Source organism: Sarcophilus harrisii, chromosome X, assembly GCF_902635505.1.
Source record: "Sarcophilus harrisii chromosome X, mSarHar1.11, whole genome shotgun sequence".
NCBI classification, from domain to species: Eukaryota; Metazoa; Chordata; class Mammalia; order Dasyuromorphia; family Dasyuridae; genus Sarcophilus; species Sarcophilus harrisii.
The window spans coordinates 34,291,325-34,308,634 of record NC_045432.1 but is presented as its reverse complement, the minus strand read 5'-3'; the positions used below and the strand labels follow the sequence as shown (position 1 = coordinate 34,308,634).

Genomic DNA, 17,310 nt, shown 5'->3' with positions numbered 1-17,310 from the left:
AATAATCCTATCGCCCTTATTGAGAGTAGTAATAATGAAGAGGCGGGTGATCCAGGCCTTGGGAGTAGACAGGAGTGGGAGGAGCTAAAAAGGATTAACATTTATAAACTTGGGCAAAGTCAGGGCCTTCTGACTCGCCTGGGTCTGAAGGCCTCGGGTACTCTCAGCGCTCCTGTGTCCCAGAGTGATGGCAAAGGCCGTGGAGCAGCCTTCGGGATTCTCCCGCTGATTCAGGCCCTCCACCCCGCCCGCAGCCCCCCAGCTCACCAGACTGGCTACGGGTCCGGCTACTCAGGACTACAGGAATGAAATCACGGAAATTATTCTTTGCTTTCTTCTCCAAGTAGCCTGTGGGGAGGGTCGGAGACACCATTTGAAGAGAAAGAAAGATACACAATGAACGTCAACAGAGCCCAAGCCCCCCAATAAAAAGCATATGAATAATAATAACATTTATAATAACAACAATATTTATAATAATAACAACTCTGATAACAAGATGCTCCTGTTTAAAGCACGACCTCATTCAAGAGATGTGCCATTTTAATCTCAATTTTACTCACGAGGAAACTGAGGCTTGGAGAGGGAACAGAATGAATAGAACCGGGGCTCGAACCCGGCTCCCCACATCCAACCCCCATGGACTTTTCTGACTAGGTGACCTCGATTCTCTCAGAATACCACAGGAAGCGAGACATGCCAAGGTTAAGACCTACCTTCTTCATGTCCGTCTCCTCTTCGGATTCCCGTCAGCTCGGACTGGGACTTGGTGGACTTCTGTCGCTTGTGCTTGATTCGTATGCCATTGTGCTCTTTGCCTGAGGTCTTGCAGGCTTTCTTGGTGGACTCGTGGGAATCTCCACGATGCTGATGCTTCTTCCACTACAGAGAGACAAAGAGAGACATCCCTGTAGTCAGGCTAGCTGGCAAAAGACCACTCCTTCCCTTGGAAGGGGGATGTTCAATTCCAACCAATTCAACGGGCACTGTTCATGTCACTCTCCTGCTCGAGGATCTTCGGTGGCTCCCTATCGTCTCTAGGATTAAAATATCAAACTCAGCCTGGAATTTTGAGCTCTTAGTTTGACTACAACCTATCTTTCTCTATATATTAAATATATATATAAACAGATGTATGGATGTGGATTACTTACCATCTAAAGGAGGGGATGGGGGGAAAGAAGGGAGGAAAAAACTTTGGGACACAAGGTTTTGCAAAGGTGAATGTTTACAGCAATCTATCACATATTTTGAAAATAAAAAGCTTTAAAATATACATATATATATAAATATAATTATATAAAACATATAATAACTATTGCATATGTATACTTAAGCAAAAGAGAGTCTCTGGTTGGCCATATCCAGCATATATATATATATATATATATGTATCATTCTGTACCCTGAGTCCACACATTTCTTACCTTTTAAGGACTTTTAACTTTGGTCAAACTGGCCTGTTATGGAATCACCGGAAAGGAAGGAGCACCTATGTGCCAGATACTGTGCTAAGCTCTTTACAAATATTATCTCATTTGAAACAACAACTTTGGGAGCTTAAGTGTTTTTAAAATTCTACTTAACTTTAAAATTTTTTCTAATAATAGCTTTTCATTTTCAAAATACATATACAGATAGTTTGCAACATTCACCCTTGCAAGACTCTGCGTTCCAAATTTTTTCTCTCCCTTCCTCCCCTCTCCTGCCCCTAGACAAGTGTTATTATTATCAAATCCATTTTATAAATGAGGAAACTGAGGCAGACAGAGGTGATTTACCCAGGGTCACGTAAGCAGAAAGTGTCTGAGGTCATACTCATCATTCCTTATAGAGGAGAGTCCACCTCTGTGCTTCTTTAACAGGATGTGTACCTCCCCAACCCCTGGCTAGAATGTGTTCTTTCCTCCTCTTGTAAGGAGCAGGTAAGGGGTTTCCTCCCACAGGAAACCCCTTTTTCCTGATTTCTCTAAATTGCCAGTGTTCTCTACCTCCTCAAATAACTCTGGATTTCTTAACCTTTGAACCTGTTACATTCTCTAAAAGAAGAGAAGCTACCAGAAGGCTGTGCCTCAGTACATGACTGACACATAGTAGGTGCTTACCAGATGCTTACTGAATTTAAGAGGATTATTACTGAGGTTGGCCATGTTGGACTCTGGGAACCTGAGCAACAATAACAGAAGCTCTCTGCCCAGAATAGCTTCATCAAGGAAGTACTATAGACATTTGCTCCATTTTACGGAGGAGGAAACTGAGAGGGCAATGAAATGACTGCCTACAGAACCAAGAAGTAGCAGAGCCAGAATTTGAATCTGGGTCTCGTGGACCTCCCAAGTGCTGCCTTTTCCTATACTTTGATACTTCAGAATGTAGCACAGATCTTGTGCTCTAGGGGTTTACAAAATGGGGGAAAGACACACCGAGAAATAGCAGACACAAAAGGGAGTAGGAGAGACCTGGGCCAAGTGCCATAAGAACTTTCTCTTTCTTTTTTCTTTTTCTTTTTTGCTGAGGCAATTGGGGTTAAGTGACTTGCCCAGGGTCACACAGCTAGGAAGTGTTAAGTGTCTGAGACCAGATTTGAACTCGGGTCCTCCTGACTTCAGGGCTGGTGCTCTATCCATTGCGCCCCCTAGCTGTCCCCCTAATTGTCTTGCAAAACAAAAAAAAGAAGAAACAGCAGCAACAAAAAGCCAATCAGGGATATTTTCCAGAAATGCCTATGTCTATGGGCAAAAAAAAAAGCTTTGAAAATGACAACTGGCTAGACTTGAAATGGAAAATGCCACCCACATCCAGAGAGAGAACTATGGAGATTGAATATGGATCAAAAACGAGCATTTTCACTTTTTTGGTTGTTTGTTTTTTTTCTTTCTCGTGGTTTTCTCCCTTTTGCTCTGATTTTTCTTATACAACATGACAAATATAGAAATATGTTTAAAAGGATTGTACATACATCAGATTGCTTGCTGTCTTGGGGAAGGAAGAGGTAAGGGAGGGAGGGAGAAAATTTTGTGACACAAAAGTCTTACAAAACTGAATGTTGAAAACTATCTTTCCATGTATTTGGAAAAATAAAATACTATTGAAAATTTAAAAAAAACATTGGTTTTTTTTTTCTTTCTCCTTTTTTCCCCTTTTTAATCTGATTTTTCTTGTGTAGCATAAGTGTGGAAATATGTATAAAAGAAGTGCACGCGTTTAACATATATTGGATTATTTGCCTAGGGGAGGGGGTGGAAGGAAGGGAGGGAGAAAAAGTTGGAACACAAGGCTTTGCAAGGGTGAATGCTGAAAACTATCTTTGCATGGATTTGGAAAGGGAAAAAAAAGATTTTATTAAAAAAAATAAAGTGAACTCAATGCTCACCTGGAAAAATTGAAAAAAAAAATTAAAAAACAAATAAACAAAAAGAAAGAAAATGACAAGTAGCCCTGGAGAGGAGCCAACACACCTGTCCTTCTTTACAAAGGTGAGGGCCTGTGGAAGCACAACAATGTGTACCTCCTCTTCTAGCTCTCCCGAGGCATAGCTAGTTTTGGTAACTTGTCCTTTGTCCCTCTTTTTTATTCTTTGTCATAAAAGACAGCTCTCTGGGCAGGAAGGGATAGATTGGAATGAAGGTGATGCTAAAAACAGGAAACCTTAATGAATGTGATCTGCCCTGGCAGGAGAGAGAGGATTAAATGAACTTGAGTTCATTTTTTTTTTCACCTAGATTCCATGTCCAGACCAGAGGGCACAGTGGCATCTTACTCGCTGGTTGGCCAGCACGGGCTGGTTCTGCAAAAGGGCAGGGCCGGGCCTGGCAGAAGTCGGGTTGAGGAAGCATTTCCCGGGGCCTGAGCTTGGGGGTGGGGGTGCCCATGGGGACAGGAGAACAGAGAGCACCAACCTTGGCACATTTCCAGGAGTCTTTCAGGCAAAGACAGGAAAATGTCTCAGGTTAAAGTGAATACCAATTCAATTTACCCCGAGAATCTCTACCTGGGAGTCCGGGGGCTTTTAAGAGGTTGCCCAATCCAGCCCAGGGACGGGTAGGCCAAAGTCACCCAACTAGTCAGTAGCAGACTTGGGGTCAGAACCTTGGCTTTTGATACACTTTGTATAGCACTATGCCCCCCCCCACTTGCTGCCCCTTCCTTCTTGCCCTTATTTCAATGCCCACAGAGTCCGTGACAGAGAAATAGGATTTCTGAGAAACAAGCAAGATGGGGAAGCGCTGCTAGAAGTTAGAACCTAAGTTTCTCGAGGGCAGGGACTCTCCTGCCTTTTTCTTTTCTTTTCTGCTTTTTCTTCGCCCCACGGTGCCTAACACACAGTGGTAGATACAGAAGAAATGCTTTCTGGTTAACTTGTGCTGGAGGGACTTAAGAGACAAGCTGTAAAAATGACTGAACATTCATCAACTGGGGAATGGCTGCATAAGTACAGTATATAAAAGTAATGGAATATTATGGTTCTATAAAAATGACGAATGAGCTGATTTTAGAAAAGCTGTGGGAAAATTTAGAAAAGCTCGGGAAAATTTACATGAACCCTGCTGAATGAAGTGAGCAGAACCAGGAAAACATTGTGCACAGCCATAAGGAGACTGTGTGATCATCAACTTGCTTCTTCTCAGCAATTCAACGATCTAAGGCAATTCCAATAAATTTTGGGGGGTTTTAAAACAGTATTTTATTTTTCCAAATATAGGTAAAGATAGTTTTCAACAGGCAATTTCTTGGCATTCTATTTCTATGCCAATGATCCATTTATTTTCTCTCTTTTTTTTAATTGATAGATTTTAATTTTCAAAATATATGCAAAATGTTTAATATATATTGGGTTACCTGCCATCTGGTTGGGGGGAAGGAGGGAAAAAAACTGGAAACACAAGATTTTGCAAGGGTGAATGTTGAAAATGATCCTTGCATGTGTTTGGAAAACAAAAAGCTTTAATAATAATAATAACAACAAAGAATTGCACATGGTTAACATATATTGGATTACTTGCCATCTAGGGGAGGAAGGTAGGGAAAGAATTGGAACACAGGGTTTTGCAAGGGTGAATGTTGAAAACTATCTATACATATGCTTTGAAAATCAAAAGCTTTAATATATATCTATATATGCAAAGATAGTCATGTTGTACAAGAAAATCAGACCAAAAGAGGAAAAAACAATAAGAAAAAACAAACAAAAAGATGAAAATATTATGCATTGATGCACATTCAGTCTCTATAATTTTCTCTCTGGATGCAGATGGCATTTCCCATCCAAACTTTATTGGAAAATGCCAGTTGCATCCAAAGAGAGAATTATGGAGACCGAATGCAGATTGAAGTGTGCTATTTCCACCTTTTTTACTTGTGGGTTTTTTTCTATGTGTGTGTTTGTTTTGTTTTTTTGTTCATGGTTTTTCCCTTTTGTTCTGATTTTTCTCTCTCAACGTGGCTCATATGAAAATATGTTTGAAAAAAATGAATGTATATGTATAACCTTAAAAAACAATAAATAACTTTTTTAAAAAGAGAGAAAGCTGAGTGGTTAAAAATTAAAAATTCGGGGCGAGAGACAGCTTGTGACTATCATTTAGAACATTTGTGCTTTTTGGCCAAGAAAGGTGGTATATAGCGCAGGGGTAGAGACTCGCTCTCTGAACTAGAAAGGACCCCCTCTGACACCTGGCTGTGTGATCCTGGGCAAATCACTTCACTGAAGTTTAGTTTCCTCCTCTAAGATCCCTTCTTGTTTTAGAACTTAGGTCCCAAGACCTGAAAGAGCCATGTGGCTTCCCCCGCTGCACTGTGGGGCTGAGTCCCTACTCTGCCACTTCCTGGTTGCACGCTCTTGTGGGAATTCCATTAAAATGTAAGCCCTCTGAAAGCAGGGGTCTGACTTTTAACTCGTGCTGGGCTGGCAGCAGGGCTGAATATGTATATATTCAGTGTTTGGTTTCCTGCCTTCTTAATAACAGTCTAGATCTAGGGCCTAAGTGCCTGGGGGCAGCTCTCCTGCAAGCATGCAGGCAGCACGGAGATCCCCAAGGAGCCCATGCGGTAGGCCTTCCTCGGATCGATGCTCCCTGGTCCCCCCTTCCAAAGAAAGACTCAAAGTTGCCAAATCCTAGGAGCGCCTGTAAGGACCGAACCTAAAGTCTCTGGCTAATTGCTGATTTCAGGTGTGAGCCCTGAGAGAGGCTGGCTAGGAGGAACTCCCAAATCTGGGCCCCTTCCCCCACTCCCCCCATCCCCCTCACTCCGGTCCCATCAGGCTCTCGGACAGGCCATCTCCCAGAAAAGGCCCTTCGATCCCAAAGGGCAAGGTGGAGAAAGGAAAGGCTTGTCTGGAGAAGGGCTGCAGCTGAGATCTGTGAGCCAGAGGCTTCCTTCTCCTCACAGTGAAGCCTTATTCTTCCCTCCAGTTGGAAAGGCAGGCCAGCAATTTTGGCCAAAAAGCTCTCAGGAAGGAGGGTGGGGGTCCCTTCTCTACCTGAAGCGAGCCCCCACTTGGATCAGAGCCCACTGGGGAGGAAAGAGAGCACCCATTGTTACCGGAGGTGATCCTGCAATCCTCTTTCAGCCAGCTCATTGTTAGTTATTTCTCTCACCCTGTAACTCCCTTCTCCCCTCTTCCTTGTTCTGCGCTTCCTGGCGCCCCATAGCACAAGATAAACCCCAAATGATAGCCCCCTTCTGGCTTTTAGGCACAGAGGATCTCCATTACTAAAACCTGACATGGTATTCGTTTGGGGGAGTCCCTTGCTATGCAGTGAAAAGGGGACTAGACCCAAATCCCCAGGCCACATGGTGTAAGCCATGGCCTCTCTGAGTCTCCTTTTCCACAACAAAAAAGGCAGGAGGAGGGTTTGGATATCAGAAGCCAGAGGGATCCCACCCACACCGAAGCCAGCTACCGCGGGACGGCCACCCTACTCACCTTGTGTCTGTGGGGGCTCCGGCCTCGAGATTTGCCAACAGGTGCGTCCTCCTCCATGGCCCTGGTACACTTTGCTCTCTTGGAGGACATCCTGGCGCCACCCTCGGGGTGCCACTTATTCTTGCATGAGAAATTGCTGCAACTTTCTTGTCTGTGCTGACTCTGCCCCCCTTTGGCTCTGGTAGTGCCCCCAAGGAAGGCATCAGCCTGAAAGCACTGATTCAGAGAGAACAGCACGTTCTCCTTTTTCACCCAGCTGAGGTCCCCGTCACTTTTCCGGCGCGTTCCCAGGCCCAGGCCCCTCTTGGTCCCTTGTACGTCAGCCTTAGCCTTGAGTTCCTTCAGGTGGCCTTCGTGAGGTAGCAAAGACATCTCAGATAATTTGTGGAAACCCTGAGAAGGGGGCAAGGCCAGGTCGGGAGCCAGGTAGGTGGCCAGCACCTTGTTCTTCGGTTTGCCGTCTGCCGCCGGCTTCAGGGCGCAGGAGCTGTGGGGGTCCTCTGGACTGGAAGCGGGGTCGGGACTCAGCTGACTGCCCGAATCCTCCGGCCTGTGGTCTTGGGGGGGAGCCCCGGCGTTGGCCTTCAGCCCTCTCACCTCTCCGATACCGCTGGGCTGGAGAGACATGGGTAGGCTGCCGGCCTGGGGACCTAAAATCAAGATGGTAGGGTTAACTGGCTCCTCACAGGGCTTGGCAGGGGGTTGGCAGCCATTGCTCTTCAGGACGGCTTCCTGCCCCTCCGGGAAGGGCCCGCCGGGTCTCGGCTGGCCCTCGGTGACTCCCTGGGCGGCCTCGCCGGGGCTGGCCGACGGCACCAGGGAGAACTCCCCGGCGATGCCGGCCGGCTTGATGGGTACCCCCTGATGTGCGGCCAGTTGCCCGGGGCCAGGGATGCCGATTGAAAAGAGTGAAGACGGATGATAGGGCGACCAACCGACGGGCAAGACCTGGGCCGTGGTGGGCTTCCCATTGATCGAACACCTCGAGTAGATGCTCCCCTGTCCGGTGGGCTTCCAGAAGGGCATTTCCTTAGACGGGCAGGTAGGCACCCCGGGGGCGATCCGAGCCGGCGTCGATCGCCTGACCGGGTTCTCGGCCGCCACAGACTGGTTGCCCTTCTTGCCACAGGCAGAGCTGGGGTTCTTGGGCACTCCCTGATCGACGATGGAGATGGGCTCCTGTTTGGGCAGGTGCCGGGGGTCTCGAACGACACCCAGGCTGGCATCTTTGTTCAGCAGCAGGGAAGCGGGCACGGGATTGGCCACCCCGACGTAGGTACCGGGGATGGTGCTGATCAACGCCGTGGAGTTCTTCACCCAGGCGCTCGGGTCCCCGTTTCTCACAAAGTCAGGAAAGATGACAAACGGGGAGGCGGACCCCAGGCACGAGGTGACGTTGCTGCCGGTGGCCTGGGTCGCTCTATGGGAGCGGGACAGGACCGTGGAGAGGAAGGCCTTGCCGCTGGTGTGCACCGGCGTCAGCACCGGCATGGGTGGCGTCTTGCGCTGGCTCGGCAGTGGGAGCTTCTGGCGGTTGGACTTGGAAGAGAGATCCAAGGGCATCTCGATGCACTCGGGAGGGGAGACCATCTCTCGTTCCAGCTGTGGCGGGGACTTGAGAGGGGAAAAGGCAGCAGAAGCTCCTTCCGCGTGATGCTCTGTACCGGCCGGGGTCTTGGAGGGGTGTCCCGGGGTTGAACTACCACCGGCGGCCGCCAGGGAAGGCTGGGGGGGTGGTGGGAGAATCTTGGCAGCGGGGGCGGGTAGGGGCACGTCCCCCGGAGGAGCGGGGCCACCATCAGGCACGGGTTGGCCACTATTTCCACTGGACGGAGAGGTGCAGGGAAGTCCATTTACCTCTAGGGAGACCAGCTTGGAATCTGAAGTCAGTGGACGGGCCACAGAGAAAGCACACGGGTAAGAACGGAGCTCGGGAGAGGCCAGAACACCCGGCAGACACCTCTCCTGCAAGTATGAGGGCAGCACTGGCAGTGTGAGCGTGGAGGACACTCCTAACGGAGCAGGGATCGTGGCCACACTGAGGGGCTGCCCACAACTCTGGGGAGGGATGTATACTAGCGGTTGGTTCGGGGCCAGGACTGCCCCGGGCTGAAAGGACAGGGGCACCTTCTGCATGGCTGGGGCCTGAGTGGCAGGGAAACACACTCGATTGAGGCTGAAGGGGGCCGAGATGGGTGCCGGGGTGGGAATGGGGGCCAAGGTGGGCTTGGTCTGGGGGCCGGGGGTGGGGGCCGGGGTGAACACGGGTGCGGGAGTGGGGGTCGGAGCGGGAGTGGCAGCCGCAAAGGCGGTAATGAGAGTTGGAGGAGGGCCGGGGAGGGTGGCCGGGGAGGGGGCCGGAGTAGGGAGGGGGGGGACGGGGCCGGTGGCGGGGATGGGAGCCAGAACTAAAGCTGGGAGGGATAGTGGGGCCGGGGCAGAAATGGTGGCCGGAGTGGCAAGAGAGATGGGGATGGGAGCCGGAGCCAGGGTCGGGGCCGGAGCCAACGGAGAAGAAGCGTCGGAGGCCGAGAGGTTGACCGAGGCAGGAACGGCGAGGGGAACCGAGAGAGAAGCCGACAAGGGCACGGGGCCGGGGCCAGAAACGGGGATGGGCAAAGGACTGACGTCGGCAGCGACCAAAGGCAAGGCCCCCTCCATGGTAGCACCGATGCCCAGCGTTGCCAAAATGCAAGTGTTCTTCTGCGCCCCGGGGTGCTGGTTGTCCACTTCCTTAAGCCCGCCCAGGGGACACGTGGCCAGCTTGTCCATGTGGGCTTCAACTTGGCTGCCGCCCGGCTCCAGACCATCAGGGGGGGAAGGCTTGTCGAGCCCTTGGCCATCGCCTGGCTTGGTTAATGGGGTGAAAATACCATCGGGCCCGGGAGGGGCCATCTTCGGCTCGGTGCCGGGTTGCTGCTCCCCCGCCTTGTGTCCGAATTTCTCTTTGGCGCAATTAGCCGCGTCCGCCCCTTGGGCATCGCTGCCGCCGCCGCCTGCCGTGAGCTCCACCTGCAGAGACAGCAGAGGAAGCATCTGAAAGGACACCTTCTACATCCCTCCTACTTGGAAGCTTTGGAGATACCTGCTCGTCCAAGGCTTCCAAATCCCCCAGGAAATAAACTAGCTGGGACCCTTCAGAAAGGGCAGAGGCGGCCCTGGGGAAGAGGTGGGGAGAGAAGGGGAGACGGGGGAAGAGAGGAAGAAGCCCAACAGAACTCAGTCTGCAGCATGGGATCACAGGAGAGTAGAGCTAGTCCAGATGCTGCCCAAAATCATAATCTCGGAACTGGGATTTGAAACCAGGGCTGCCGGTTCCCACCCGGTGCTCTTAACACAATGGCCACCATCATTCTCTCAGCAGGGATTCAGTTGTACTTTCTCCTTTGAGAGGAGGTCAGGATGAGAGTAGGGTGGCGATCACAGGATTCAACATCGGGAGGGACCTTGAAGGTCCAAAGACAGGTCCTTCCGGCAGATCGATGCCGAAGACGAGATGTGAATCGGCTCCAGACCCAACATCCGATCCCCTTCTGATGATGCCTCTGCTCTGCAGGGCCCCATCCGACACCACTATCCTCTCGGGGCCTGTGGCGGCATGGTGCTCCCCAAGACAGATTTCAGGAGACGGTTTAGGGGGGAACGTCACAGGATCTGGGTTCAAATCATGTCTCTGGCACATATGATCTAAGGCAAGTCACCTCCCCTCTCTTAGCTATGCTTCCCCATCAGTAAGATGATGGGGCCGGACCCGACAGTGGCCACCATGGCCCCATCAGGTTTGAAACCTGGGCTTCTCCGACTTTAGGAGAGAGATACAAAAAGCCACGAGCACTGTGGGACACGCTTCCCCCAGCATCCTCAGCAGCCTGTCTCTCTTACCTTGGAAAAGCTGCTACTGACACAAAACTCCTGGGGTCCGAAGCCTTGGCAGCCAGCTGCCTGGGACTCCTCATCAGAAAGAGACGTTCTCCTGGCAGAGGGGAGACACAGAGACAAGGGCGTGAGACCTGGAGGCAGCTCAAAGGCCACCTCTGGCCGTCTTCCTGACACGCAGCATCGGCACCGTCCAAGCTCACAAAACATTTCGTTTGGTAGCTACTACGAGATGAGAAAAGAAGTAAATTATCGCTCTCCGGCTTGGCGTCTCACCCTCTCCTTGATGGAGAGCTTCATGAGGTCGGGGGACATGGTTATCTAAACTTCCTATCTCCTCCCAGAAGACTTTAATTAATGTTTGTTGTTGTATCGTCCCACTTTCATGTTCCTGCCTCCCTCCCCTGCCCAGGCCCCCTCCAAGCCTCTCCGGCTCCCTCTCCCCGTAGCTCCAGGGCAACAAAGGTTGAATCTGGGGAATCCTGGGCCCTGGAGGTTAACTCTGCCTGTGGCCAACAAACGCTTCCAAACCTCCAGCTGGACTTTGTTTGACACAGCAAACATGCCCCTAAAAGAGCTGCGTGCAAACGGAGGCTTTGTAAGCCCAATCCTCTTTGGAAATGCACCGGAGCGGGATGCAAAGGGAATCCCATTCGGTAGCCTCTTGGGAAGTGAATAACACCTCCTCATTTATCAGGAATTTGAAAGGAACAGTTCTTCTCTCTACTGGGTTGACTTAGAGTCAGGGAGATCCCCATGGGTGGCCTGTTCTAATGGGTACGGGGAGGGGGAAACAGCCCCCAGGGGGTCACTGGTTTCCCCACGTGGGGGCCAGGAGACCAAACCATCTGCCCTGGAGATCCCCTGCACATCAAGGGGTCGCTGCAAATGAGAGCAGCGGGCCCGAAACGTGTGGAGCGAGAGCACCCACCCCCACGTCCACACACAGTGGAAGAGCTCATGGTACCAGCTCTATTGTATTGGACTTTTTTCCCCAACGAGGATCAGGTGGGGTGTCGGGAAATCACTGTGGTGTACAAAACAAAAGCCAAGAATGGCCTGTCTGTCTCAGACGAAAACGTGGCGAGCGAGGGAAGCAGAAAAGCCAGGGAAAGACAGACATGGTTCGGGGATGGGGTGGGGGGGAGCTCCGGCATCTTCCGAGTTGCCGGGACTCGTGGATGCTTCTGGGGAAGCGAGGGAAGAAAGGTGGCTGCTTGCCCTCCTGACTCCAAAGCCAGATCTCCCACCCCAACAGCCCTCAGGGCCCGGAGAAGTCTGGACTTCTCCATGAAAGCATCATGATCGAGGGACGCCCGATAATCCCGTCCTCACCCTTTGGAAAGGGGGACAATTTATCATCTCCCCCCCACACACACACATAAAACTTGGGGCAGGGCAAGCAAAATGGGCGGGGGGGAGGGAGAGAGAAGGGGCAATGAGCCCTTGGAAAAGGGACATCGCTCAAAGCCCTTCCCCATCTTTCCAGGGCAGTACAATGACAGAACCAATGGGAAGAAGCAAGGGCCCTTTAAAAGGCGGATATAATGTCGGAAGTGGGCGTGTCCCCCAGCTATCGAAACTGACACAGAGAGCAGGAAGGTTGGAAGGGGGTGGAAGGGCTGTGGATCCAGTTGGGGGAACTGCGCAAGGTGGGGGGGGGGGGGGGGAAACCCACTTTCAACTCCTGAGAGACCAGAAAAGCAAGGCCCACACCTAGCCTGGGATTAGCTGGGTGGGCACAAGTCTCAGCTTGAATTTGCCAGGGATGGGTTTTGGGGGGGAAGGGGACTAGCGAGGTCGATTTAAAGGGTCTCCTATGCTCACACCCCCTCCCCTTCCAGGGACGGGGAAACTGGAAGGAGCAGGGATCCAGGATCACACAAAAGCCCCAGCCGGGAAGGGGAGAGGAGAGCCAGATCCCATCCCCTGCTTTTCCCTGCGCATAAACAGCACCCCCTCCATCCCCTCCTGACCCTGCAAGAAATTATCCCTGGAAATAGATATCCTTCCCTAGGAGCAGCTGCAAAATCTTGACTGAACCAACTCCAGCAAAGCTTCCACAAGCTCCGACCCGAACCTTCCCCTCTCTCAGCCTGGGTTTTCTCGTGAAAAATGACAGGGCCACGAGTAAAAATGAATGGGAAGAAATGTGGGAAGCCTTAGAGGATGTGATTTCATCAGCCCTCACCCCTGCCCCTGGATCTCAGTTTTCTCTTGTCAAATGCAGGGTGGGGGGGGGTGCCGAAAAAGGGGAATCCGATCTAGGCAGCTCGGGGCAGAACAGATGGTCCAGCCACTGACCTTGGGGCCAAGAATCAATCCCCGAGTTTGAATTCTGCCTCAGACACTCCCATTTCTCTGTGCCTCAGTTTCCTCCTCTAAAAAATGAAGGGGCTGGGCTCCATGGCCTATAAGATCCTTTCCAGCTCAAAATCTCTAATGCTGTGACTCAAAGAGCTCAAAGGACATCCTGGTAGGTAAGCATTCTTCTCTCGAGTTTTATAGGGCCTAAGAATTCAGTTACTAAATACAGGAAGATTGAAATGGGGCAATCAGCTTCGGCACGGCTTGGACTGTGACTGGGATGTGAGCACATACAGCAGAGGGGACAGAAGTGGCAGGGCTTCCCAGGTCGCTGCGAGCCATCGGCCGAATCGGGCCACTGATTCGCTAACCTAAGAGATGCCCTCTAAAAGACGGGACTGATGTTCACCTCAACCGACACACAGGGGTCACACGGAAGGTGCCGGGACCTTAGGGCTATCGCTATTTAGTAAAAAGCTTCTAGATACTACACAGGGATCACTGGTTCAAAAGGCCATTTCGGACAACGGGAAGGCCATTGGGGAACGGGAGGACTTGGGTTCCAGTCCCAGTTCGGCCGTTTATGTCTGCATGACCCTTGGCCACCTCTGGTCTCAATTTCCTCATCTATAAAATGAGTGAGACTGATCAGATGCACCTTAAGGTCATGTGTAGGTCTGAATACAATCTGATGATCCCAAAGAATTTGACTACAAGATCAAATGGGACTTCACAGAACTTACCCTGTCATTTTATAGAGGAAACTGAGCCACAGAGAGCCTAAATGATACAGGATCCTAGCTCGACAGCAGGAAGGGATCTCAGAGATTATCTAGTCCAAGGCCCTCATCTTACAGAAGAAACTGAGGCACAGGGCAGGGAAAGAACTTGCCCAAAGTCATCTGGGTAGTGACAATGACTTATCTGAAGCCAGATCCCACAACTCCCAATTTCACATTGATTCTACTGCATCACCTGGGGTATATTAGAAAGGGAGCCAGACTGGGGACTTTCACAGTTTAGTGCAGAATATTGGATTAAGATGCAAAAGATCAGGGTTCAAGCCCTGGTTCTCCTTCTTACTATTTATTTAAGGTTGGCAAGTCATTTCCTTCCTTAAGTGTCAGTGCCTTCATCTAGAAAGCAAGGAGGCTGGAGGAGATGGCCTGAAGGGCCCCTTCCAGTTCTATAATTTATAACATTATGATTCTAAAGATCTGCTTTAAAACCTAAATAAGACAAGTTTAAAAGTTTCCTTTGGCCTTTCCAGCCCTTCCAGGCAGCCCGAGCATTTCCCCTACAGCAGTAGCAGCAGCAGGCCCAGAACTCACAAAGCACGTGCAGAGGCAAACAGGAGTTTTGAGCACAGAAGCAGTGAGGGGTCAGGTGCTGCCTTTCTTCCAGGCCTGACTTCAGAATCGGCTCCCATGTCTTTGGACATTGCCTCAAGTCCTGTAAATAAAGCTGAAAAAGCCTAAACTTCCCTTTCCCTCCAACTGTGAAGTCTACCCAGCCAAAGGTCCCTTGCTGACACAGCAGCCAGGAGCTCTCTAGGGAGCATCAAGAGGGAGATAAGTGCATTCTGGGCCAGGGCCAGGTCTAGCTTACTGTGCCCCCCCATCCACACACCAACACTACACTCACACCCCAGGGTGCCTCTCCTGCTCAGGGCCGGGAGTACCCGACAACCTCCCCACCCCTCCAAACCTCACAGAAGGCACCGGAGCCGCCTTACCTCTCCTCGTTGATACCACACATGCGAATGCGGTCAGTACTGGTCCAGTTGTGCACCCCACTATAGAGCGGTGCCGTAGAGATCATGACAGCCTTTCACCACCAAGATACCTACAAGGTCCAAACAGACAAACCCAGGATAACGTTACGTGGATGCTGGAACGAGACGCCGAACAGCGGCCGCGGGGGACTTCTCTGAGAGGGAGCAAAGGGACGGGGCACAGAAGGCCCGGGCCGTCTCTGCTCGATTTGCCGGCACCGGCCATATGGCTTCCAGTAAGCCCCTTCCCCTTCCCCTCCCTGGGTCTCGGTTCCCTCTCCTGTATAAATGGAAACTGCCAACAAAATGACTTCTAAGACCTTATTCCAGTTGGGGAAACTTCTTGTTCCTAGAGGAGCCAGAATATCCACACCACAGGGCAGAATAGGCGACAGGTCTGCTCGTGGCAGAAGACCAAGAAATCTGTTAACACGGGAAAACTGGGCGTTGGGCAAACTCAGAGGTTTCAAGATGAAAAAGTACTGCTGTGTCCCATAGTGGAGGCCTAAAGGCTACAGTAAGGACAGAAAATCCTTCCTGTCCGAAGCAGATGAGAGGGGAACAATAAAAAGCAAGGCTCTTAAGCCACCGCAGGTTGCCTAGAATACGGCCAGCGAGCTGGTTCTCCAGAGTTCTAAAGTCTCATCTGTGAGGTAAGAAAAAGGGGACGGAGATGGAGCACAGATAGGTGCGGGTTGTGAACACAGAAAACCCAGTAAAGGCCCTCTGGGGAAAGCTTCCCTTCTGTTTCAAGCAGAACTAGTATCTTCTCCTGATCTGATTCGGAACGTCGGGCCACCCCTCAGTCAAAGCGACTGCTCAAAGGGGACTGCCACAGCTGACCCTTGATCACTTGGAGTCCCCAAAGCCCTCCTTTCTCCTCAGTTTCCCCAAGAGCCCCAGCTACAGTCGCCAGCCCCCGTGCAGCCAAAGTTGCCCATCTTGGGTGCTTCCTGCACCGACTGGGTTTGGGGGCTAAGTAGGTAATAACCTCAATTATCCAGAATTCAAGCATCTTAGCCCCTCAATTTATAGCGTCCAGGTTTATAGAGCAGAGGCAAACCAAAGCCAAGCGACTTCATATTGGGGATTTATAAGCAAAACCCCCATAGGTTATCTAGGAGTTCTGTAGACTTCCTTACAATGGGAACCCATGACACTGGATAATATAAGCATTGAGCACAAAATCTAAAATGTCAAGCCAACAGAGGACCCCGAGCCAAGCCCTTTACTGCCCAGATAAGGCAAAGGATGCTGGGATCTGTGTTGGCCTTTACACTGAGGTGTCCCGTCTCCCCCCTACCCCACAATGTGCTATGGTGATGCTCCACCCTGGCAGCATGGTGCAGTATGAAGGGAACCAGAAGGAAGATATGGGATCAAATGGAAGCCAACCTCTGGGAGATCCTGGGAAGAACACACTACTTCTCAGAACCCATTCCTCATCTGTCAAATGGGAGTGGAAAAAGCAACACGGGGCTGCTCTACGGCCCAAATGAAACGCCAACCAGAAAGCACTCTGCAAATCTCAGAGCTACAGAGACGTCTCACCGATTTCACTCAACATCTACCTGGACGATGGGCCCCCAAATCACCCATGCTATACGGTCCGACAAGTTTCGCCTTATTATGACAGGAAGGCAGATGAGAAGAGGCAAAGGATTCCGGCTCAAGGACAAGGGAGTCCACCCCCTCACCACCCCCATTACATGGAGGAGGAGTCCAAGCCCAAAGTGTCCTGAGGCCTGCCCAAAGTCACCCAGTTAGGACTGAACGTGCCTCCAGGCACGAGGCTTTTCTCCACGCCAGACACAGGGGGAAAGGCGGCTGACTTTGTATGTCCCCAGAGGAGCTGAATGGCCCAGGGGATACTAAGGACAGGCAGAATTCGCCCCCCACCCCACAGCACCAGCTTCAGGGGGACCAGATCTTCGGCAATGTGGAGAGCCGAGTTCTGCCTGTCCTCGGGGCCTCCTGGGCCATTCAGCTCCTCTGGGGACAAAGTCAGCCAGGCCTGCTTGACAAACAGGAGATCGAGTCATTAGCTAATGGACCAGGAAGCTTTTTGATCATGGGTGTCCTCCCCCATCCCGCTCCTTAACCCCCCCAAGCATTTAAAGGTTCAGGTCATCCCCAGCTCTGCTCCCTCAAAGAGCCATTTGCATTTCAATGTGAAGGGTATGGTGTAGCTGCCTGGCTGGGTCAGTGGTTGCCCGGCAGCCCGAGGTGGATCATCTCAAGGTAGATCATCCCCAGATGGATCATCTCGAGGTAGATCATCCCAAGACGGATCACCTCTATCTGGGCTATTCTGCTGCAATTTACAGAGGATTAGTAGCACCACAGGGCCTAGGACCCGGAGTAGAGGTGTTGGGGGAAGGGGCGCCCTAGAATTTGGAAACCTCGTGGCCTGCGATGAATCACC

General features: G+C 51.1%; 1 protein-coding gene across 6 annotated transcripts in view; it reads right to left on the bottom strand.

The window, feature by feature from the left end:
• The window catches only part of BCORL1 (BCL6 corepressor like 1), a 65,343-nt gene that overhangs the window by 30,038 nt on the left and 17,995 nt on the right, over nucleotides 1-17,310 (bottom strand). For 3 of the 6 annotated variants that reach the window (XM_031944990.1, XM_031944994.1, XM_031944991.1), the window contains exons 1-6: nucleotides 14,847-14,936; nucleotides 14,443-14,563; nucleotides 10,811-10,901; nucleotides 6,929-9,940; nucleotides 717-882; nucleotides 268-348 (exon numbers count right to left, since the gene is read on the bottom strand). In XM_031944990.1, the coding sequence (XP_031800850.1) occupies nucleotides 268-348; nucleotides 717-882; nucleotides 6,929-9,940; nucleotides 10,811-10,901; nucleotides 14,443-14,552 (3,460 nt within the window). In that variant the 5' untranslated portion in view covers nucleotides 14,553-14,563; nucleotides 14,847-14,936. Of the gene's footprint in view, nucleotides 1-267; nucleotides 349-716; nucleotides 883-6,928; nucleotides 9,941-10,810; nucleotides 10,902-14,442; nucleotides 14,564-14,846; nucleotides 14,957-17,310 lie in introns of those variants that run through there. The other 3 variants (XM_031944992.1, XM_031944995.1, XM_031944993.1) reach the window with 1 other exon arrangement.